The sequence below is a fragment of the Chlorocebus sabaeus genome, chromosome 3 (assembly GCF_047675955.1).
Source record: "Chlorocebus sabaeus isolate Y175 chromosome 3, mChlSab1.0.hap1, whole genome shotgun sequence".
Lineage (NCBI taxonomy): Eukaryota > Metazoa > Chordata > Mammalia > Primates > Cercopithecidae > Chlorocebus > Chlorocebus sabaeus.
In genome coordinates this window covers 20,209,929-20,235,035 of record NC_132906.1, presented here as the reverse complement: position 1 = coordinate 20,235,035, position 25,107 = coordinate 20,209,929, and the positions used below count along the sequence as shown (strand labels likewise).

General features: G+C 37.3%; 1 protein-coding gene across 2 annotated transcripts in view; it reads left to right on the top strand.

Moving 5' to 3' along the window:
- Nucleotides 1-25,107, top strand: part of VWA8 (von Willebrand factor A domain containing 8) — a 381,976-nt gene that overhangs the window by 106,763 nt on the left and 250,106 nt on the right. For both annotated transcript variants that reach the window (XM_007960236.3, XM_073013736.1), the window contains exons 13-15: nt 7,872-8,032; nt 10,810-10,923; nt 22,204-22,372. In XM_007960236.3, the coding sequence (XP_007958427.3) occupies nt 7,872-8,032; nt 10,810-10,923; nt 22,204-22,372 (444 nt within the window). The remainder of the gene's footprint in view (nt 1-7,871; nt 8,033-10,809; nt 10,924-22,203; nt 22,373-25,107) is intronic.

Here is a 25,107-nt window from a genome sequence, read left to right as displayed (position 1 = left end):
AGTTTTCCTAATGCTATCCCTCCTCTAGCCCCGCCATCCCCAGACAGGCCCCAGTGTGTGATGTTCCCTTCCCTATGTCCATGTGGTCTCATTCAACTCCCACTTATGAGTGAGAACATGTGACGTTTGGGATACAAAGTCAATGTGCAGAAATCACAAGCATTCCTATACACCAATAATAGACAAACAGAGAGCCAAAACATGAGTGAACTCCTATTCAGAATTACTACAAAGATAATAAAATACTTAGGAATACAACTTACAAAGGATGTGAAAGACCTGTTCAAGGAGAACTACAAACCACTGCTCAAGGAAATCAGAGAGGACACAAACAAATGGAAAAACATCCCATGCTCATGGATAGGAAAATTCAGTATCATGAAAATGGTCATACTGCCCAAAGTAATTTATAGATTCAATGCTATCCCTATCAAGCTACCACTGACTTTCTTCACAGAATTAGAAAAAACTACTTTAAATTTCATATGGAACCAAAACAGAGCCCGTATAGCCAAGACAATCCTGAGCAAAATGAACAAAGCTGGAGGCATCTTTCTACCTGACTTCAAACTGTACTACAAGGCTGCAGTAACCAAAATAGCATGGTACTGGTACCAAAACAGATATATACACCAATGGAACAGAAGAGATGCCTCAGATATAACACCACACGTGTACAACCATCTGATCTTTGACAAACCTGACAAAAACAAAAGGGGAAGGATTCCCTATTTAATAAATGGTGTTAGGAAAACTAGAAACTGAAACCCTAGAAGAAAACCTAGGCAATACCATTCAGGACATATGCATGGGCAAAGACTTCATGTCCAAAACACCAAAAGGAATGGCAACAAAAGCCAAAATTGACAAATGGGACCTAATTAAACTAAAGAACTTCTGCACAGCAAAAGAAACTGTCATCAGAGTGAACAGGCAACCTACGGAATGGGAGAAGATTTTTGCAATCTATCCATTTGACAAAGTGCTAATATCCAGAATCTACAAGGAACTTAAACAAATTTACAAGAAAAAAACAACCCCATCAAAAAGTAGGTAAAGGATATGAGCAGACACTTCTCAAAAGAAGACATTTATGCAGCCAACAGACATATGAAAAAAAGCTCATTGTCACCGGTCATCAGAGAAATGCAAATCAAAACCGCAATGAGATACCATCTCACGCCAGTAGAATGGCAATCATTAAAAAGTCAGGAAACAACAGATGCTAGAGAGGATGTGGAGAAATAGGAATGCTTTTAAACTGTTGGTGGAAGTGTAAATTAGTTCAACCATCGTGGAAGACTGTATGGCAATTCCTCAAGGGTCTAGTACCAGAAATACCATTTGACCGAGCAATCCCATTACTGTGTCTATACCTAAAGGGTTATAAATCATTCTATAAAGACACATGCACACGTATGTTTATTGCGGCACTATTTGCAGTAGCAAAGACTTGGAAGCAACCCAAATGCCCATCAATGATAGACTGGGTAAAGAAAATGTGGCACATATACATCATGGAATACTATGCAGCCATAAAAAAGAATGAGTTCATGTCCTTTGCAGGGAAATGGATGAAGCTGGAAACCATCATTCTCAGCAAACTAATACAGGAACACCTGAAACTTTTTTTTAATATGTCACTCTTTATGTTGGATATTAGATTCAAATTTTAGACTGTTCAGATATTTTTGTATATTATTTTTTCCTCTTAGTTTCACCTTTCCTTGTTTAGTTTTCCTTGTCCACTTATGTTTAATTTTATAATACATTATATTAAGCATATTTTTGCAAGCCAACTTAAATACTTTCTGAAACTCCTGGGTTTATATATGTGGTAGAAATGTACATTTTTAAACCCTGGTGAAGTCATACTCTATATCTACTTTGATATTCTATTTTTGCTACAATCATTTTAATTTCTTGTAAGACAGTTATATGTGCATTATAATGTAAAATTTTACTTTAGTATTAGTAAGAAGACAGGTAGCTCAAATTTCTTTACACTATAAATGTACTATAATATTTTCAGATTTTTTTCTGAATGACATTATGCCTTGGAAAAATAATTCTAATGTTATTCTAGATACTATACACACAACCACTTTGTACAGTTATTTTATTGAGCTGTTGACTATATCTGGATTTCTCAAAGGAATTCTCAAAAAAAATTAGCTTAGATCATTTAAAGGTACTAAAAACATTTAAGGCATATAATCACTTTAAGGTTCAAATTTATATTCTCTGATGCATTTCTTGAGTTATGCTTCTCATATTAACAGGATATTTTTATTTTCAGTAGAGTTTCTGCATCACAAATCAAAAGAATATAATTCCAATTGACATGGAATCGTAAGAGATACATGGATGTTTTCCAGGGATCTGAATGAAAGTGAGGTGTTCAAGGTTAGACAATGGTAGACCTAAAGGAACTGAATTTCATGTCCTGTTATTTTAAAAATGTTAAGGAAATGCAGAAAGAGGAAGTGGATCAGGCTCTATGATATCATTAGTGCTATTTTTATTCTCTTAAGTTCAAGAGTTTCAGGATAAGAAAAATATATGCAAAAATATATGCAAAAATTGATTTTTTCTTGATTTTTATTAGGGTGTTTCCCAAATGCCTGTATGGAATAAGCACACTCGTAAAAAGAAATTTGCATTTCTACTTGCTGATAGCAATGTGCATGTAGATGGGAAGAATGAGGAAATGATACATATTTTTCACAACTCAATGATGCAGTGTCTGTTAAAGATATTAAAACAATCATTTCATGGTACTACAAACCAAATACTCCATAGACAGAAACCCTTGAAAATGATGTTACTTTGTTTTAAACATTAGCTTTTTACCTGAAATTAGTTCATATAACTTCCCCATTCAGCCTATGCTGAAAAAGTTTTATTAATTAGATTTGATTAGATTCAGTTGTTCTGTGAAAGTTTAGTTTTACTTTGGTGTCCTTGCACTTTCACACAATTGAAAATAGCTTCTGATAACAACTAATATTGGGGAAAGTAGGGCCAACTATCTCTTTAAGGAAAAGCTGAAATGTTTGTCTTTCAATAGACGTTCTTAATTATGAAAACCAATAGCTTATATTAAAGGGAGTGCTTTTCTTTCTCTTAGGAAGGTTTTTATTTTGATGCAAAGGTTTATTAGAAATTGGCAGTGGCTCATGCCTGTAATCTTGCCACTTTGGGAGGCTGAAGTGTGAGGATTGCTGGAGGCCAGGAGTTCAAGACCACCCTGGATAACAGAGTGAGAACTTGTCTCTACAAAATACTTTTTAAAAATCTCTCTCTATCTGTCTGTCTGTCTATCTATCTATCTATCTATCTATCAATCATCTGTCTATCTGCATGTATGTGTTTATTAGAAATGAAGAATGGCTCTTTCTAATGTGATGGTATACGGAGTTTAGGTGATAAAATTTAACTGAGCTAGTCTTCTAAGAAATATCAAGTATTTCCCATGTTCTATCCCTCTGAAGATTGAAAAGAGGAAGAACATTTCTGGTCTATAGCTTTGGTTGGCATTTATAGCACTGAGCTATATTGATCTCCTGCTGCATATTGTATGGCAACAAATAATCATTCATTTTACTTTAGCAAATGTAAGGGAGTCTCCAACTACTAGGCTGGAAAAGAAGAGCCCTATGTACTAGTTGTCTTTCTTATCATCTCTATTAGTAAATGTTTACTTACTTGAATAAAGTAAGTACTGTATACATCCTGTGAATTAATAATATATAAAAATACTTTGGAATCATGACCAAATGAAATAGTGCTTTTTAATATCATGCACAGAATGGTGATTCAGATATGTTGGTATGAGAATGAGGAATTCTTTCTATTGAAATTAAAAAAAAAAATGTTACCAGTTTTTAGCCTCAGCTCTTTAGGAGTCTGAGCCTCTTATATCTGCTAAAGTCACAACATTCCTCATCTTATGCTGGACCCAAGCGAAAGACTCCTGACCTTTATTGGGCCAGGATATCAGCTGTTTTCAGTCTGAAGCTGTGATTTTCAAAATTAACATCCATTAGTTTCTTTGAAAATGTGATATTAATTGAATGCCTTCATCTCTCCTCGCTGAATTCCAATAGGAATCCTTAAAATAGACAAAGCCTACTTTTTTCCCTCATTTTTTAACTTTACTTTTAATTTATGTTATTTTGTTGTGCATTTTGTATATCTTTTTGCAGTCTCACATCATATTAGAACAAGGAAGTGTATAAATAAGTGAATTTTAATTTAATGTCTTTTAAAGCAGTGTTTCCCACCTGGGAGGCGTATCAGAATCATCTATGTAATGTTTAATAAAAAACAGATGGTAGGCCCCATGTTGGCCCTGATGAATCAGAATCTTCACGGTGGTGGAGCTTAAGTTTATATATGTTTCAGAAGTTCCCCAGCTGTTTCTGATAATGTATCTTTAATTTTGAACCACAGGGCTAAACTGTGTTTTCTGTTTCTTTGTTTACTTTTCCAAGGTAATGTGTGATGTGACTCTATGGCAAATATTTTTCTGGAATAATTCATACCAAGAGTTTTCTTTAAATTTATCTGTTTTTATATTTACTTAAAAAAATTCTGTGTGTGTATATATTTGTATGCATAAATATATATACACACATATATATTTATATGCATATGTATATACATATATAATATTGGATTTTTGTCATAGTTTGACTATAAAAATGACCCACAGACACTTATTTTGATTTTGTCCTGTTCTCCTTGAGAGTGATCCCTTTGGTTTTCTGTAGCATAAACATGAGTGGGAATGAATCTTTTGCTTGGGCCCAGGAAAAGATGAGGAATGTCGTGACTGGCTCAGTAAACACGGATGATGGTGATCAATTTAGTCTTGGTTGTTGTAACTGTCATTGGCAGCAAGAGAGTGATATTGCTCATATAGTTTGCATAGAATTTAGAATTCATAATTGAAGAATTAAATAAAATTATTTAAAAAGGACAAATTTCAACAATGCGTCAAAACCAGCCTTTTAAGTTTATGGGAACTTGCTGAGTTTGAATGTTACTGTTTTTTGAAGGTCTTTATGATTCAAAATGAGCCTATTCATATTTCCTAAGTCAGTACTTTCTTTTTTTAAAATTTCCAACTTTTAAGTTCAGGGGTACATGTGCAGGATGTGCAGGTTTGTTACACAGGTAAACGTGTGCCGTGGTGGTTTGCTGCACAGATCATCCCATCACCTAGGTATTAAGTCCACCATCCATTAGCTATTCTTCCTGATGCTTTCCCTCCTCCCTCCACTCACCCTCTGACAGGCTCCAGTGTGTGTTGTTCCCCACCATGTGTCCATGTGTTCTCATCATTCAGCTTCCACTTATAAGTGAGAACATGTGGTATTTGGTTTTCTGTTCCTGCGTTAGTTTGCTAAGAATAATGGCCTCCAGCTCCATCCATGTCCCTGTAAAGGACATGATCTAGTTCCTTTTTATGGCTGCATAGTATTCCATGGTGTGTATTTACCACATTTTCTTTATCCAGTCTATCACTGATGGGCATTTAGGTTGATTCCAAGTCTTTGCTCTTGCGAATAGTGTTGCAATGAACATATGCATGCTTGTGTCTTTATAATAGAATGATTTATATCCCTTTGGATATATACTCAGTAATGGGATTGCTGGGTTGAATGGTATTTCTGCCTCTAGGTCTTTGAGGAATTGCCACACTGTCTTTCACAATGGTTGAACTAATTTACAGTCCCACAAACAGTGTAAAAATGTTCCTTTTTCTACAGAACCTCAACAGCATCTGTTGTTTTTTGAATTTTTAATAATAGCCATTTAGTCAGTACTTTCTTGATAGTGAGAAGATTGAAATAATTAAGACTTAAATTTTAATCTTGGTTTCAATACAGATTCATTGCCATTATGAATATAAAGCAAATTAATTAGTTTTCTTCTGCTGAAAGTTGGGAGTATGTAGCCAAGAATTTACAGAAGACTTTAAATATTTGGATAAAAGTGATTGTAAATGTGTTTAACTTTTGTTTACTGTAAGTCACACAAAATGTATCTGAAGGTGATAGAAAAGAAACTATCCACATTAATGCATGTAAGAAAAAATTGTTCATATTATATAGCTCCAGTTTTTTTTACAGTAGATAAACTTTTATATGCCACAACTATTAATAGTTTGCTTAAGTCTGTTACACTATTTTATTGTTAGCACATTGTGTGTGTGCTTTTAAAAATTGCTTGTAAGTGGTATGCTATTGTTTCCCAATTCCTGTACCTCATCTGATGACTGTCCTCAATTTCCTCCATTATGAAGTCTCTTTAAATAAAATGAGTCCCTGTGATGGTCCTAGTATAGCTTTTCAGGGAAACTCATCAACTGCAAGAAAATGCACATTATTGATAAACATCTCTGCATGTTGAGTTTGCATGATTCTTCATTTTATTTTATTTTATTTTTTATTATTATACTTTAAGTTCTAGGGTACATGTGCATAACGTGCAGGTTTGTTACATATGTATACTTGTGTCATGTTGGTGTGCTGCACCCGTCAACTCATCAACACCCATCAACTTGTCATTTACATCAGGTATAACTCCCAATGCAATCCCTCCCCCCTCCCCCCTCCCCATAACAGGCCCCGGTGTGTGTTGTTCCCCTTCCCGAGTCCAAGTGATCTCATTGTTCAGTTCCCACCTATGAGTGAGAACATGCGGTGTTTGGTTTTCTGTTCTTGTGATAGTTTACTGAGAATGATGGTTTCCAGATGCATCCATGTCCCTACAAAGGACACAAACTCATCCTTTTTTATGGCTGCATAGTATTCCATGGTGTATATGTGCCACGTTTTCTTAATCCAGTCTGTCACTGATGTACATTTGGTGTGATTCCAAGTCTTTGCTATTGTGAATAGTGCCGCAGTGAACATACGTGTGCATGTGTCTTTGTATCAGCATGATTTATAATCCTTTGGGTATATACCCGGTGATGGGATGGCTGGGTCATATGGTACTTCTAGTTCCCAGGATACAAAATTAATATGCAAAAATCACAAGCATTCTTATATACCAGTAACAGACAGAGAGCCAAATCATGAATGAACTTCCATTCACAATTGCCTCAAAGAGAATAAAATACCTAGGAATCCAACTTACAATGGATGTAAAGGACCTCTTCAAGGAGAACTACAAACCACTGCTCAGTGAAATAAAAGAGGACACAAACAAATGGAAGAACATACCATGCTCATGGATAGGAAGAATCAATATTGTGAAAATGGCCATACTGCCCAAGGTAATTTATAGATTCAATGCCATCCCCATCAAGCTACCAATGAGTTTCTTCACAGAATTGGAAAAAACTGCTTTAAAGTTCATATGGAACCAAAAAAGAGTCTACGTTGCCAAGACAATCCTAAGTCAAAAGAACAAAGCTGGAGGCATCACGCTATCTGACTTCAAACTATACTACAAGATTCTTCATTTATGGATGGTTAGGTCACCATAAGAGTTGGCATACGAAAACACAGGAATAGAGCTGATTGAGTTAAATTCTGTTCTTCAGGTAGAAATTACTGCCATTATGTAAACTTACATTTTAAAAGCGGAAGAAAATGCTAAATATAAAGAAGGGGAAAAAACCTCTCACTCTCACTATATTATGTAATGAGTAATGGAAAAAATTCTTAAAATGACCAAAAAAAGACTTTCTGAAGAGCTTTTTTTTTGGGGATTGGAGAAGATGACTTCTCTGTTGTTATATGGAATGTTAAAAGTTCAGACAGTGGTGACTCTATAAAGCCATGTGAACTGTGTTGCATGTCTTAAAAATTAATTTGTCGTGTTCTTTGGTGGGTGGTGGGGATTTGTTTTAGGATATGACAGCACGTGATCTGCTACAACAGAGATACACCCTTCCAAATGGAGACACTGCCTGGCGGTCCTCACCCCTTGTGAATGCTGCTCTGGAAGGCAAGCTGGTCCTGTTGGATGGCATTCACCGGGTGAATGCGGGCACACTTGCTGTATTGCAAAGGTGGGTAGGTGTCACAAAAATCCCCCAAACGTGCACACACACACACACACACACACACACACCCCAACTACTCTGACTTAAGCAGTAAAGATGGAACTATCTCATTCTTTCTCTTTTTTTTTTAAACTGGGTTGTGTAGATCCTGAAAAATCATGATTATATACCAAGTAGAATGGCACTTTTTTATTGTTATGAACACAATGCAGTAAAACTCCAAATAATGAACATTTTGGGAAAAACCACTGCCATAGCAAAATTCCGTGTGTAGGTGCTGCAAAAAGAAAGTGCTTCAGTAGTAAGTTTGAAAGACTTTATATATACAGGTGTATATATGCAGCATGTCACATTGCTGAAGTTTCTGTAATTTGTCAGAGTCACAGCTTCAGTATTTACAAACTCCTTATGAATCATAGATCTTAATTATTGGTTGGTCTTGTTGAAATCTTTTTTGAGAGAGGGAGAAAATTAGTTTTGTATATAAAATATATAATACCTTTAAATTATGTTTTATGTAGACTAAAAAAGCTCACTTTGTTGGTTGTAAACTTGAACATTTCTGTAACTGTTGTTTTCTTATTTTGGGTTTAGTTGGGAAAAATTTCCACACATTCTTAAAACTTCTCTAGAATTTAATGTTAAGAGAAGCCTCTTCATGTGTAACTTTTGTAGAAAATATTCCCATCCTGTATCATTTTAGGAAATTAATGATACTGATTTTTTAAAATTTATTTTGGTTCTCTAACTTGTAGACATTTGATTTTTAACTTTGACTCATTAGGAAAGGTTAAATAAGTAGAATAAGCCATTGTCCCAACTAACCACTCAGAGTTTTTTTTTTCTTAACGTGATGCAGATACTGAATGTAATTAAAAATTCTAAATACATTATGTTAATCCTGATTAGATTTTAGAACATTTAAAAATAGTCACAAACTTTCAGTGATTTACCATAAACGTTCCATAGATTTACAATATTTTTTTCTCCCAAACAGACAACTACAGACATGATAATAGTCCCATTTTATTAGCTATCTTTTGCATGTTTGCAAGTAGTAATAATAGAAGCAGCTACTACCATTTATTGAGTACCTACTCTGTGCTGGGCATTGTGCTAAGCCAGTGCTGCTCAGGTTCTCAACCTTGGAATCACCTTGCAGGATGGGAATTAAAAAATACTGATGCCAGCCAGGTGCAGTCGCTCACACCTATAATCCCAGTGCTTTGGGAGGCCAAGGTGGGCAGATCACAAGGTCAAGAGATTGAGACCATGCTGGCCAAGATAGTGAAACTTTTTCTCTACTAAAAATACAAAAATTAGCTGGGCGTAGTGGCACGTGCCTGTAGTCCCAGCTACTCAGGAGGCTTGAGGCAGAAGAATTGCTTGAACCCGGGAGGTGGAGGTTACAGTGAGCTGGCATCCCACCACTGCACTCCAGACTGGGTGACAGAGCAAGACTCTGTCTCAAAAAAAAAAAAAAAAAAAAAAAGGGCTGATGCAGGCCGGCGCAGTAGCTCATACCTGTAATCCCAGAACTTTGGGAGGTCAAGGTGGGCGGATCACCCGAGGTCAGAAGTTCGAGACCAGCCTGGCCAACATAGCAAAACATCGTCTCTATTAAAATAAAGTACAAAAATTATCTGGGCATGGTGGTGTGTGCCTGTAATCCCAGCTACTCAGGAGGCTAAGACAGGAGAATAGCTTGAACCCAGGAGGTGGAGGTTGCAGTGAGCCTAGATCGCACCACTGCACTCCAGCCTGGGTGACAAGAGTGAGACTCTGTCTCAAAAAAAAAAAAAAAAAAAAAAAAAACCTCATGCCTGGGCTTCGCCATCAGAATTTTCTGATGTAATTGGTCTAGGCCAAGGTCTGAACATTGGTATTTTTAAACACTTCCCAGAAGATTCTAATGTACAGTCAAGATTGAGAACAACTATATTAAGCATCCATTTTACATTAGCTGTTTAGTTTTCATATTAATATTGTGAAGTTGTGACAACCTTAACGTTATTGAAGATGAGTTTAGAGAGACAGAGTCGTTCTCCCTCTCCCCACTCATTCAGCTAGTAAGGTGCACAGCTGGAGTTGAACCCGGGTCTGATTGGTTCCACCGCTCACGCTCCTACCCGCTGCATTTATACAGCCTCCCCTCCCTTCAGTGCTTATAGAATGGAGGCTATGTAGGCTAACTCTATTGTGGACAATAGGAGACTTAGGGGTTGGTGTGAGATATAGAACAGTGCTTTTCAGCCATTGCAACATTTGGAAGTCTGTGCTGTGTGTGATGTGGATGTTTAGGTCACCATCAGAGTTGCCATATGCAAAGCAATGTAGTTATTTCATTATAAAGATTTTTGGTATTTTTAAATATTGTAATTCCAAAGATAGAAATATTTTTGTGCCAACCCTTACAGAATTACTTTAGACTGAAGGGAGTAAGTGCCACCTGCCTTGTTTATTAATATGTGCCTTGTGGTTATCTTGAGACACTCATTCAGCTGTTTCTTTTGCTCTCCCTCCTCCTACTTTCTTTTTTTCCTCCTCCCCCTCTTTCATATCCCTATCAGGTATTTATGACTGCTGCCCTCTGATACAGAAACCAACGGTTTTGCCAAGTGTAACAGCACTAGCCAATTTGAAATTTTGAAAGGTCCATCTAACAAAATTATTAGACTCAATTGCCAGCAATAATAGAGTGTTGGCTGACTGATTCTGCCTCTAAAAACTTCAGTGTTCAAAACAGATTAATTTATTTTCAGACTTTTTTCTTATCTTGTTAGGTTAATCCATGATCGAGAGCTAAGCCTCTATGATGGTTCTAGGCTGCTGAGAGAAGACAGGTATATGCGTTTAAAAGAGGAGCTGCAACTGTCTGATGAACAGCTACAGAAGAGGTAATTTGGGGTCCATTACTCCTATTGTTAGTTTATTCTTAAGTGAAAAATAATACGTTTTATGATTTTTCCAAACCTAGACTAATGCCAAGGTAACTTTGAACAGTTTAATAATTTGGTGTCCTGGATATGCCTCTACTTTGGCATTTCTTAAAAATTTGAGGTTACTCTCCGAGGTGTACTCTGTACTCTCAGCCTTCCTTTTTTTTTTTTTTAAACCTAGTCAGCTGTTTTATTTGCTTTTTTGTTGTTAATATGACAGTAATTTATTTATTTATTTTATTTATTTATTTTTGAGACAGAGTCTCACTCTGTCGCCCAGGGCTGGAGTGCAGTGGTGCAATCTCAGCTTACTGCAAGCTCTGCTTCCCAGGTCCATGCCATTCTTCTGTCTCAGCCTCCCGAGTAGCCGGGACCACGAGTGCCTGCCACCATGCCTGGCTAATTTTTTGTATTTTTTAGTAGAGATGGGGTTTCACCGTGTTAACCAGGATGGTCTCTATCTCCTGACTTTGTGATCCACCTGCCTCGGCCTCCCAAAGTGCAGGGATTACAGGTGTGAGCCACCGTGCCCAGCCGACAGTGATTTAAAAAAAAAATTTTTTTTATTTCCATAGTTTTTGGGGCATAGATGATTTGTGGTTATGTGGATAAGTTATTTAGTGGTAATTTCTGAGATTTTGGTATACCTGTCACCTGAGCAGTGTACCCAACATGTAGTCTTTTATCCCTTACCACCCCCCTCCAAGCTTCCCTGCCCCTGAGTTCCAAAAGTCCATTATATCGTTTTTATGCCTTTGTGTCCTCATAGCTTAGCTCCCACTTGTAAGTGATGACGTGCGAAATTTGGTTTTCCATTCCTGAGTTACTTCACTTAGAATAATGACCTCCAGCTCCATCCAAGTTCCTGCAAAATATATTATTTCATTCCTTTTTATGGCTGAGTAGTATTCCATGGGGGGTGTGTGTGTGTATCTCTCACATTTCCTTTATCCACTCGTTGATTGATAGGCACTTAGGTTGGTTTCATATCTTTGCAATTGCAAATTCTGTTGCTATAAACGTGCATGTGCATGTATCTTTTTCATATAATGACATCTTTTTTGGGGGGTAGATATCCAGTAGTGGGATTGCTGGATCAAATAGTAGTCTACTTTCAGTTCTTTAAGGACTCTCCATACTGTTTTCCATAGTGGTTGTACTAATTTACATTCCCACTAGCAGTGTAAAAGTGTTACTTTTTCACCGCATGCATGCCAACATCTATTATTTTTTGACTTTTTAATTGTGGCCATTCTTGCAGGAGTAAGGTGGTATCTCATTGTGGTTTTACTTTTCAGCCTTACTTTTAAATAAGCATTTAAATGTTTTATAAGAACATTGGTGTTAAGAAGGTAATCTTTCCTCTGTTGCCCTATCAGTTCAGTTTTGACCTCATATTTTGTATTCTCTCAACAAAACTAAAGCTGGGCCCACAATTAACTGGGCTTATCCTCCAGGGAGGTCATCAGTATTGTTGTAGTATGCCATCTGATATCACATTACCCATTGTAGCTTATTTAAACATTTCTTATGGAGATGTAACAACCACATGCAATGGTGAGACTTGACTGGGTCCTGGAGGAGAAAACAAAATAAAAACGGCTATAAAAAAATTAGAAAAGTTTAAATATGGACTATATTATATGATATTGAATTACTAATTTCCTTAAGTATGATAGTGATATCGTGGTTATGAAGGAGACTATTCCTATTCTTATGATATGCATGTTGAGATACTTAAGAGATAAAGTAAAAAAAAAAAAAGTATACAACTTCCAAATATTTCAGAAAAAAGACATGTATGTGTGTGTACAAGTAGACATACCACAGAGAAAGAGAGAGAAATATCGAGTCAGAGTGAGAACACAAATGTGGTAAAATCTTAACAGTTAGCAATATCTAGGTGAATGATATATGGGTATTTATAGTCTATTTTTGATATTTTCTATGAGTTAAAAAAATTTTCAAAACAAAAGGTTTGAAGGAAAAGATTTCTTTCAGCTGCATACTATATAGAATGAAGTTTGACAAATATGTTATTTTCTATCTTGCTACATTTCCACGGATATTTTAACAGAATTAGAGATTGGCATACAGAGGAACTCATCACTTAATCTGTCTCTGTTTAATTGAAGCTGTCTTACCACTCAAAGGGTTTACTGCCCTATTTAAAACATTTAAATCCCGTAAAAGATAATTAAGTGTATTTATTATTGTGTGTATTTTAAGAATAAATTTATTTAAAAATTTCTTGGAATTTTTTCCAGGAGGGGAAATGTTAAATTTCTCCCTATCTCTGTACAAGTCACTAAAAATTCACTTGATTACATAGCTGCTTTTACTTCAGAAGTATACATTATCAAATTCTTCTAGACTGGCAAATGGTTGGCTGAGTGTTTAGGGAGGCAAGTTAGAGATCCTTCGCATATCATAACTTTGGTTTACAGCAGTCAGCTTTGGCACATTATTTGCATGTGAATCATGGGTCATGGAACAGTTAATATTTTCAGAGGGATGAATCAAAGCAATTTTGCAATAGCTCACAGCATGCCTGCCTGGCAGTTTCTCTTAGGACATCAGAAGCATTGTACTTGTCTCCAAATGTCCAGGAAATGACAACCCTTTTCTATGAAAAGTACCCAAGTTCTCTAATGGTCACAGGCAGTTTTACAAATGAAAAAACTTTCAGGAACTGGGTGGCCCTGAGCATCATGTTCAGGGTTTGACTCAGAGTGGTTAATAGTACTTTCTTCTCAAAGTTTTCCGCCTTCATCACTATGGATTTATGTCTCCCTCATGAATGCAAACTAGGCTCAGCTCTATTTCCAGAGGTCACTGGGAGAAAGTGGAGAGAGATCATAGCAATGCCTTCTCTCCTTCATTTGCTTTTTAAAAATTTTCATTTGAATTTTTACCACTGTTAAACATGCATGGAACTTGAGCCAGATAGTTTTTCAAAGTATTTTATGAAAAATACCATCCTCTGTCATAGGTTGATTGGTTGATAGTCTCCCATTTCCCACATTTTACTTCCCAGGGACTACTGCTTTCAACCTTTAGGTCTTTCTTTTGGTATTTACTTCTATGTCACTAAACAATATACTTTCATTGATATTTCTTGATTTATTTTTAGTGTTAGGAATAATCTGTTGATTTCTACATGGACAATTAATGTTTAGCTCTTTACCACCTCTTGCCTCATTACACGTGCACACTTCTATCCCTCATTCTTCCTAAAGAGTTATGTAATAATTTTGTTTAGAACTTTATTCAATGCTTACATTATTATGACAACCTAAGAACTGTACCCACTTAAGCAGTTTACTATACAACAGTCATTTTCCTTTCTTGCATACATCTTGTTTTTTCCTGAGTTAATTACTACATATGAAGAGAGACAGATATGTAAATCAGTAATTACAATGTAATTTTAAGTGTTAGAATAAAGGTCTGTATAATACTGTATGGGAGCATTGAGGAGAAAGTGACTGTTTCTATGTATATATTGCCGTATTTTTCATCCCAAACACTTCCCTTATTGTCTAAATCTCCCCTCAGCACATTCAGGCACACCTGATATTTATCAATTCCATCTTCTATCAATTTCTTTTTTTCTTTTCTATCTTTTTTTGAGACAGGGTCATGTTCTGGCAACCAGACTGGAGTGCAGTGGCACGATCTCAGCTCACTGCAGCCTTGAACTCCTGAGCTCAAACCATCCTCCTGCCTTAGCCTCCCAAGTAGCTGGGACACAGTTTCACATTGCCATACCTGTTTTGTTTTGTTTTTGTTTTTGTTTTTCCCATTTTTTTTTTGGAGCGGTCTCACTGTGTTGCTGAGGCATGTCTTAAACTGCTGGTCTCAAGGGATCTTCCTGCCTTGGCCTCCCAAAGTGCTGGTAATATAGGTATGAGCCACCACTCCTGGCCTTTCTGTCAGTTTCATGTTTCTCCCATGGTATATTCCGATGAACTCGAATCTGGGCTTGTGACTCTTTATACTTGTAGCTCCTACATCATCTTAGATCTGTCTCCACTCCCACTTATTCAGTTTCCTGTGTTCTTTTTTCTTGTACCTTTTATTATTTAGATGTATGTTGAGCCTCCTGGGCAGAACTTCTAATTTTATTTTATTTTCTCTATTATGTTCTGTCAGTATCTTGGTCCGTCCTTAACTTTTCAGAGGTGAGATGTCCTAACAATGATTCTTCTTTGTTGTCTGAATATTTCTTTTTTTTTTTTTTTTTTTTGAGACGGAGTCTCGCTCTGTCGCCCAGGCTGGAATGCTGTGGCCGGATCTCAGCTCACTGCAAGCTCCGCCTCCCTGGTTCCCGCCATTCTCCTGCCTCAGCCTCCCGAGTAGCGGGGACTACAGGCGCCCGCCACCTCGCCCGGCTAGTTTTTTGTATTTTTTAGTGGAGACGGGGTTTCACCGTGTTAGCCAGGATGGTCTCGATCTCCTGACCTCGTGATCCGCCCGTCTCGGCCTCCCAAAGTGCTGGGATTACAGGCTTGAGCCACCGCGCCCGGCCTGTTGTCTGAATATTTCTAACAGTTGAAAGCCGAATCCCTTTCCTTATCAGTAATTTTTCTTTTTACCTGAGAAACACACCATTTTCTTAATTTTGTTGTTAAACACAGTCATGTTACAGAATCTGCTTCTTTCTGATAGTATGGATTGTTGGTAAATTTTTTTACCTTTGCTTAGCCTTAATTTAATTTTGTGACTTATTTTTGTCTTCCGGAGAATAAATATGTTCTTTTTTAGGGTTATAATAGGTTAGATTCTTCTCTCAAGCTGCTTGGCAGTACTTCTTTCAGGACTGTGTTTATTGAGTAGAAGACTGACAGCTTGACTGAAAGACACAGCACAGTGCAAAAGCAGCAAATTTGTACTCAGTGAGGAAATTACTTTATTTCATGAGTTGTTCTTATAAGTAATATGACCCATTATCTAGCATGTGTTGATCCCATATGCTGTTCATAGCTAATATATCACTTTTGGCAGTAGCATTTGAATTCCACATTAGAAACTTACGACCCACATTGTCTGTCCTTTCATTTCTGTACTTAATCACAGAACTGAATTTTAGCGAAGGGATTATTTCTAATAGTCTTTAAAGAAACTCAGCTTTTATTTTATTTACTTATATTAATGCTTTTTTGTGGAAGATTTTGAGAGAGAGAAAGAGGTCAAAGGTAGAATGACAGGGAAGGTTTTTATTTTCCTTTTTAAGAGGAAGCGTTGTGGAGGCTGGGGATGGTCAATACTCAGAGGTGGTGTATCAGTTGCAGCTGCCTAACAGAAAGAACAGCTTCTACAGTCTTGTACAAATAAATAAATCTACCTCCAGGGGATCAGTACTCTTCAGACAACTTCTACTAATTTGTAGAATAATGCTTCCTGAGAGTTGGCTTTAAAGCTCTTGTTCCAACTGTCGCGACTGGATGATGTTTTTGAACATGAATGTTATAATGGTAATCCATGGAATCATTCACTCTCTAGGCTCCCAGAATAGTACCCAGATGATCTTATCTGTAGACTGATGAGTGGAGATAATGGATTTGGCGAGTGTAACTATTTGTTATTGAGTTTTAGCATTGCTTCATTCTTTCCTTCAGATTAAATGTTTATTGAGGATCAGCTCTAAGATGACACACTTGCTGCCATCTGTGGTGTACCACACATGAAGACAGATAAATAAATAAATAAACACAATGCAGTTTTTTAGTGTTAGACTGCAGATCTGTATAAAATGCTGTGGGAACACAGGAGACAAATTGACTAGTAACTGTGCCTTGAGAGGTTGGAAAAGGTTTCAAATACTGTTTACACTCGTAGCTCCCAGGGTTTTCTCCTTGACCTTTTCATTTCTTTGGGCAATGTCAGTCACTCTTATATCCTTATCTGTCATTGATATACTGAGCATTCTTTTTTTTTTTCTTCTCTCTCTTTTCCCTCCCCTCCTCCTCTCCTCCCCTCCCCTTCTCTCCTCTCCCCTTCTCTCCTCTCCCCTTCCCCTCTTTTGTTTTGTTTTGTTTTGTTTTTTTTATTTTCGATAGGGTCTCACTCTTTCACCCAGGCTGAGGTGCAGTGGTGCTATCATAGTTGACTGCAACCTCAAACTCCTGGGTTCAAGCTTTCCTTGTGAATAGCTGGAACTACAGGTGCACACCACCACACTAGACTAATTAAAAATTTATTTTTGTAGAGATGGGGGTCTCTCTGTGTTGCCCAGGCTGCTCTTGAACTCCTAGCCCCAAGCAGTCCTCCCTCCTCACCCTCCCAAAGTGCTGGGATTACAGGCATGAGACACTGCACCCAGCCAACAGACTGAGCATTCTTTAAAAGCACTTTCCAATTTAGTTTTCTCTGCTAAGTGCCATCTGACTACTAGATGTCTCTCCTTAATGTGTCTTAGAGACACTTTGAACTAATGTCTACAAACCTGCTATTCCTCTTAAATACCTTAACTTAGTGAATGAAACCCCTTCCTCTCCCCACACATAGGATACAAGTTTAAAGTGTCTGATCTATAAATTTGATCACATCACTGTTTAAGTCCTTCAGTGGTTTCCATCGCCTACAGTGTTTAGGGCCAGTATCTACACATGCCTGCCTTGTCAGCCTCGTCTTTCACCTCTCAGGACGAGCACAGCAAACTTCTGCTATTCCTTTAAGAGTGATGTCCTCTGTGAAACCTTCTCTGACATTCCTGTAGCCCTTTCCAAGGCCAAGACAGATTTAAGAGCTTCTTTGCTTCTAGACCCAGTTGGTAAATTTAGATACCTCTTCTGCTTTCAGAGAGGAAACTCAGGTAAATGTAACACTATTAATCCAGTTTTAGTTGACCTTCTGAGTTAGCAATGTTTCCTTATGTGAACCTAGTAATTAGGAATACTTTGATGCCTTTTAATGACAAAGTCTATTAACTGAGGGTCTCAAAATTAACAGCTTCTAGCAGTGGGTTACTAACCCTTTCAGCTTTATAGTGTGAAAACCAGTTTCTAAATGATTATATTTGACTCCTTTGCCAACCTTCATTGTATAGTAATTCTCACCAAGACTATACATCTTGGTCATCTCTGGAGTGCTCTACAGGCTTTTATATTCTCTGCAGGTAATCACATGCCTAACATGCCCTTAGAAGGGTTAGAGTCTTCTTTTTTCATATTGCAAGACACCAGGAATGCTGTGGACGTGGTGATTAGATATAGTGTGATGGCCACAGACACCAGATACTATGCCTGTATTTCTCTCAGGAAATAGAGACCAAAATAGAACTCCTTCCTTTGATGAGAAAAACTTCTTTAGGGAAAGGGGGAATATAAATACTATAGGATGCTAAATATGTCTTTTCCTGCTGTTGGCCAGACCATAAATGAGGGGGTTGAGAGTTTCTGTTGTTAACAGTTCATATTGCCAAGAAAGGGCTTCTGGTTATCTGGGGGAACAATAAAGATTAGTGGCCTAGTCTTAGATGTATTTATATATGCTCCAGTGTTTTTGCATTTTATTAAGTATTTCCTTTATATTTGTTGCTCTTGAACACTGAAAACAGTTTATAATCTCTCAGTCTTAGTGGTGAACATAACTGGACATTTGAGCACAATCCTTGATCGGTTATATTCTCTCAACCCTTTTACTGTTACCCATGTTTGAAGACTGAATCCAAGCACTATCTCCTAGCTTCCTAGAAACCTTATTATTTCTTTGCAAGCAAATCAGACCATATAAATTAAAAAAAAATAATTCTAGATAGATGCAGGATTTTATGCCCAAGTCTTTGTGTTTGATTTTCAAAACAAAAAGCCTTAAGGAAATTCTGATTTTGAAAATAATTTTTTCCGAACATTTTTGTAGTCAAGGAACCATTTGAAACCCTTTGCCTGTAAATGATATAATCATTTGTTATTTTGTGTTTTGAGTTTGTCCTGATTCAGAGAATGTACTTCTTACATATTTATTCAGGACCAAGTTTGACTAGCTTTTGGCTGGGACACCGTAAGTTCAGTTCTTATTACTTACCTTTGTTTGTCCTTCCCACCAAAGATCTTCAAAAAGTTAATAGCACTGATGGTCATTAACAATAGCAATATACATGTATTTATTTAGCATCTGCTCTCTTCCCCAAGTATTACACTATGCCCTCGGTGGCATAAATATGCATAAGGAATGTGTTCATGCAATTTGCTACACTGCACAGGAAAAAGGGGAAATAAGGTCTGTGTACAGAACTGTATAACTCTAGGTTCTAAACTGGAACAGTAGTGTGGAAAACTAATGATGAAATCTGTTCTAGCTCATGATTGATGTCTTTGCAGAAACCTTCCGGATTATTCTTTCAAGTTCCCCAATATACAAATTCAATGAAAATGTACCATAGGATTCCCTTTGAAAACTGGAGATTTTTGAAGTCTTTTTTTTGTTTTATTAAAAGCTCCATTGAAGTATGATTGACATATAATAAACTATGCATATTTAGTGTGCACCGTTTGATAATGTTTAATATTTATAAATACCCATGAAACCATCACCAATACCAAGATAATGAATGTATCTATAATCCTCAAAGTGTCCTCAGACCCCTTTGTTATCCCTGACTCCTGCCCCTTTTACCCTCCTGTCTTATCCCCAGGGTTCTGCTTCTGGTCATTATGTGGAGCTCACATTTTCTAGAGTTTTATGCAAATGGAATCACACAGTGTGTGCTCTTTTTTTTGTCTGGCTTCTTTCACATAGCTTAAGTGTTTTGAGATCATCCATGTTGTTTGTACATTGATAGTTTGTTTCTTTTTACTGCTGAGAAGCATCAGAAAGTACTTTACAAAAACTCATACTTATGCCCACAGACATATTGACCTCAATATTTTTATTTTAAACATGGTTTTAAACTATTTTTTTGCTCTCTAAATCTGTAATCTTTAGGAAATAATATATTTTTGTCTGAAATTAAGCCATATCTATAGTTTCATTTATTTTTTTGTTGTTGCTAAATTTTTAGTAAAATTAAACCTAACCTTAATTTTAAATTTTAATGGCACTTATCTCATAACTTTTTCATTATCTATCACTTCTTCAGTCTTTGTATTACCCACCAGTTTATCACATCACCTTAAGTATACAGCAGATCCTCTGCTCTCTAACTTTCAGGCTTGCGGAACCTAGCTAGCATCATCAGGAAATGACTTCCCGTGTAACCTATTTGTATGTAAGGAAGCCTTTAGGGAGAACGTAGCAAACAAAAAGGCCCTTCTCATCCTGTTATTGAGTAGTTTGGTGACTGTTTTTATCATCATTATACACACTTCTCTGCCTAACGTATCAGCTCTCTTAGAAACTGCCTTCTTCAAATTTGGCCAGCTTACCAAGTACCCTGCTGGAATCAATACTAAAAAGCAAGCTATTGACAATATATGTGCCAGTAAATGACCATCACCTTTAAATGTAAACCATTTAGCATGCTGTCATTTTAGTTGCTCTTTTAGTTCTAATTTTACAGCTCTACTGTGGTACGTGGCTTCCTGATCTGCTGGTTTAGAGATATAAATTAGACTTCCCCTTTTGGCTTGCCTGTTGTATTTTGACTTTGTTTATTCCCTGATTTGGTATCCTTCACTATCTTAAGTGAGAAACTACATCTGCAGCTTTAATTTTGGATGGCCAAACCACACTCTTTCTCTCCTACCTTTTTTTGGTCCTAACTAGGAGAGAGGAGGATCAAGGATACATCCAACATCTGTTGCTGGGCTTTATGGCAGTTTTCTGGATTACGGCAAACCACTTAGCAGAAGTGGAAAATGGAAAAAACTCCCTCTCTGGCTTTCCCTCACAGGATTTTCTGTGTCCAGTTTCTGTCACGTGGCTGTCTAATTACTAGCAATCTTGAGCGATTGTGCTATCCTCCGGACTTTCAGGCACTATCCATGTTGTTATCCTTCCCTCTTTTTCCAGAACAACACTTTTGCACAGATCACTCCCCCAGACCCTGCTAAAACATCTGCAAATAAACCTTTTTCTTTCTACCTAGAGAAATGAAATGATATCTGGTAACTTTTGTGAATTCATTACATCTAAGTCTTTCATGTGACCAATTTCTAAAAATTGGTTTTCCCTTGTTTTCAAATGGTGATGTGGCCTCTAAAATTACAAATCACGCCGTCAGGGACTTGGTAGACCTGCCTGTTGTATTGTTGGTACTTGGTCTTAACTCTTCAGAGTACTCATCTGATTCTTTCCGATTGTGTCCTACCTCCTGGTGTTCTAGTTGCTTAGTCACTTAACTTTTGGGCTCTAATATAATGTTATAGTTAATGGTGAAATGCCAGTTATGTACCTATATTTTTGTTTTTCTGAAGCTCTTGGCAAGTGTTTATATTTTATCTCTCCTTTCTCTTAGCAAGAACTATATTACCCTCAAAAGCATATTTCTGCTGGGTTTTTTAGTAGAATTGATAAAAATGGACAATATTACCCACATGATTAAGATTCTGATGCGGGGTTTCTAGTTTTTCCAAAAGTAACTCAAGTCATTTCACAAACCAAAGGAAGTCTTATCTTACTCCTCTGTGTGTCCTAGAAAATTTACATGCTTCCTCAGTTTCCCTACCAGAGAGTTTTAAAAGAGATCACTTTAAAATCGTAACTTTCCTATAAAAATCACAAAAGAGTGCATTCTATAAAGGTTTTATTTTCTCTGACTTTTTAAGACTTAAGTATTCTTATTCCCAATCTAAATTTTAAATTCAATCTAACCCTTTATGTTTCTTACATTTCCTGTACTGTAAAGTCTCCTTGTCCTGAATTGTGCTTCTTGGTCTTTCTGATGGACATAAAGTGGGTTCCTTGTGAGACAGGAGGTTCTGAAGGGCTTTTAAATGAATAAAGATAGTCTATATAATGAATGTGAACCGGGTGGGATTTTATTTCAAGACACTATGGAGAAAATATGTTGTAGGCATAACAGTATATCAAAAGCAATGGTTTGTGCCAGGGCTGGAGTTTCATGAGTGGTTATTGTACAACATTTACTAGCAGTAGGTGATTTTTGTTTGTTTTGATCTTAGGTTCTTAGAATGTCCTGACTTTGTTTTTTTCAAAGCTAACTCTTTGGATAATAACATTGACATTATTAACAGCATGATAGCCCTAACATTGCCTGGACTTTAGTTACCATGATCTAATTTCTTACATGAAAAATATGTTAAGGTTTTTTTTTTTATTTTTTTCCTATTTTAGATCCATTTTTCCAATCCATCCCTCCTTCAGAATCATTGCCTTGGCAGAACCCCCTGTTATCGGAAGCACAACACACCAGTGGCTGGGACCAGAATTCTTAACCATGTTCTTTTTCCATTACATGAAACCACTGGTGAAAAGTGAAGAAATCCAAGTGATTAAGGAAAAGGTAAGAAGAAAGCCAATCTTAGTCTATTTTCTGCAGCTAATCTCTTTTTAAGGCACTCTGATACACAGGCCAAAGTAAAGTTAGACATTTTTAGCTTTTTCTTCCCATTTACTCCCAAATTTCCTCATACAGTGGTGAAGGTCAGTGGTTCTTAAACTTCCACATTTTTTAGCATCATCTGGAGGACTTGGTAGAACACAGGTTTCTGGGCTCCATCTCCATAGTTTTTGAGCTACTAGATCTGGGATGGTATATTAAACTTTTTATTTCTAACAAGTTCTCAGGTGATACTGATGCTGCTGGTCTGGGAACCACACTCTAAGAACCACAGATGTGGCCTGTCTTGCCTCTTTCCTCAGGTGGAGGCCAGTTTGGAATCCCTTTTACTTTTCTATTTAGTCAAAGGTGACTATTTTAAGTCCCTATTATAAAGGGAGGCCAGACACATAAATAGTAAGTAGTCCTGGTCTCTCAAGACTGTAATGTATCCTGTACTTGCCTGATTAGTACTTTGATGACTTCTCGTGTGTGTAATCCATTATTTCAATGTGTGCCTTAATCAAGCATTGTGGTTAGCACTTCTAGAGTTTTAGAACTGCACTCTTCAATGCAGTAGCGCTAGCCACGTTAAATTATTATTATTATTATTACTATTTTTTAAATAAGATTTTGTGCTTTTTTTTTATTTTTTTATTTTTTTAATTAATTTATTATTATTAAACTTCAAGTTGTAGGGTACATGTGCACAACGTGCAGGTTTGCTACATATGTATACTTGTGCCATGTTGGTGTGCTGCACCCATCAACTCGTCATTTACATCAGGTATAACTCCCAATGCAATCCCTCCCCCCTCCCCCCTCCCCATGATAGGCCCCGGTGTGTGATGTTCCCCTTCCCGAGTCCAAGTGATCTCATTGTTCAGTTCCCACCTATGAGTGAGAACATGCGGTGTTTGGTTTTCTGTTCTTGTGATAGTTTGCTAAGAATGATGGTTTCCAGCTGCATCCATGTCCCTACAAAGGACACAAACTCATCCTTTTTTATGGCTGCATAGTATTCCATGGTGTATATGTGCCACATTTTCTTAATCCAATCTGTCACTGATGGACATTTGGGTTGATTCCAAGTCTTTGCTATTGTGAATAGTGCTGCAATAAACATACGTGTGCATGTGTCCTTATAGCAGCATAATTTATAATCCTTTGGGTATATACCCAGTAATGGGATGGCTGGGTCATATGGTACATCTAGTTCTAGATCCTTGAGGAATCGCCATACTGTTTTCCATAATGGTTGAACTAGTTTACACTCCCACCAACAGTGTAAAAGTGTTCCTATTTCTCCACATCCTCTCCAGCACCTGTTGTTTCCTGACTTTTGAATGATCGCCATTCTAACTGGTGTGAGATGGTATCTCATTGTGGTTTTGATTTGCATTTCTCTGATGGCCAGTGATGATGAGCATTTTTTCATGTGTCTGTTGGCTGTATGAATGTCTTCTTTTGAGAAATGTCTGTTCATATCCTTTGCCCACTTTTGGATGGGGTTGTTTGTTTTTTTCTTGTAAATTTGTTTGAGTTCTTTGTAGGTTCTGGATATTAGCCCTTTGTCAGATGAGTAGATTGCAAAAATTTTCTCCCATTCTGTAGGTTGCCTGCTCACTCTGATGGTAGTTTCTTTTGCTGTGCAGAAGCTCTTTAGTTTGATGAGATCCCATTTGTCAATTTTGGCTTTTGCTGCCGTTGCTTTTGGTGTTTTAGACATGAAGTCTTTGCCCATGCCTATGTCCTGAATGGTACTACCTAGGTTTTCCTCTAGGATTTTTATGGTATTAGGTCTAACATTTAAGTCTCTAATCCATCTTGAATTAATTTTCGTATAAGGAGTAAGGAAAGGATCCAGTTTCAGCTTTCTACTTATGGCTAGCCAGTTTTCCCAGCCCAGCACGAGACTACGTCTTGCTCTGTTGCCCAGGCTGGAGTGGTGTGATCTCGGCTCACTGCAACCTCTGCCTCCTGGGTTCAAGGCTCCCGCCCCAGCCTCTCAAGTAGCTGGGACTACAGGTGCACACCACCACACCTGGCTAATTTTTCTATTTTTAGTAGAGACAGGGTTTCACTATGTTGGCCAGGCTGGTCTTGAACTCCTTGCCTCAATTGATCTGCCCACCTCGGCCTCCCAAAGTGCTGGGATTATAGGCATGAGCCACCACGCCTGACCATGTTAAATTAATTTTTTAAAAATTTGGCCAGGTATGGTGGCTGACTCCTGTAATCCCAGCACTTTGGGAGGCCAAAGGGGGAGGATCACCTGAGGTCAGGAGTTCAAGACCAGCCTGGCCAACACGGCGAAACCTTGTCTCTGCTAAAATACAAAAAGTTAGCCAGGCGTGGTGGTGTGCACCTGTAATCCCAGCTACTCGGGAGGGTGACACAGGAGAATTGCTTGAACCTGGGAGGTGGAGGTTGCAGTGAGCCGAGATCACACCACTGCGCTCCAGCCTGAGTGACAGAATGAGACCCTGTCTCAAAAAAAAAAAAAAAAAAAAATTATGTTTCTCAGTCACTTTTCAAGTACTCAGTATCTACATGGGAGCTTTTGGCTACCATATTAAACAGCGTAAATACAATGCTCATCATCATAGAAGGTTCTATTGAACAGTACTTTTCTAGATCACTAATTAGTAACTTTCTATTTAAATACATTTATTCCCTTTGAAACATCTGAATGATCT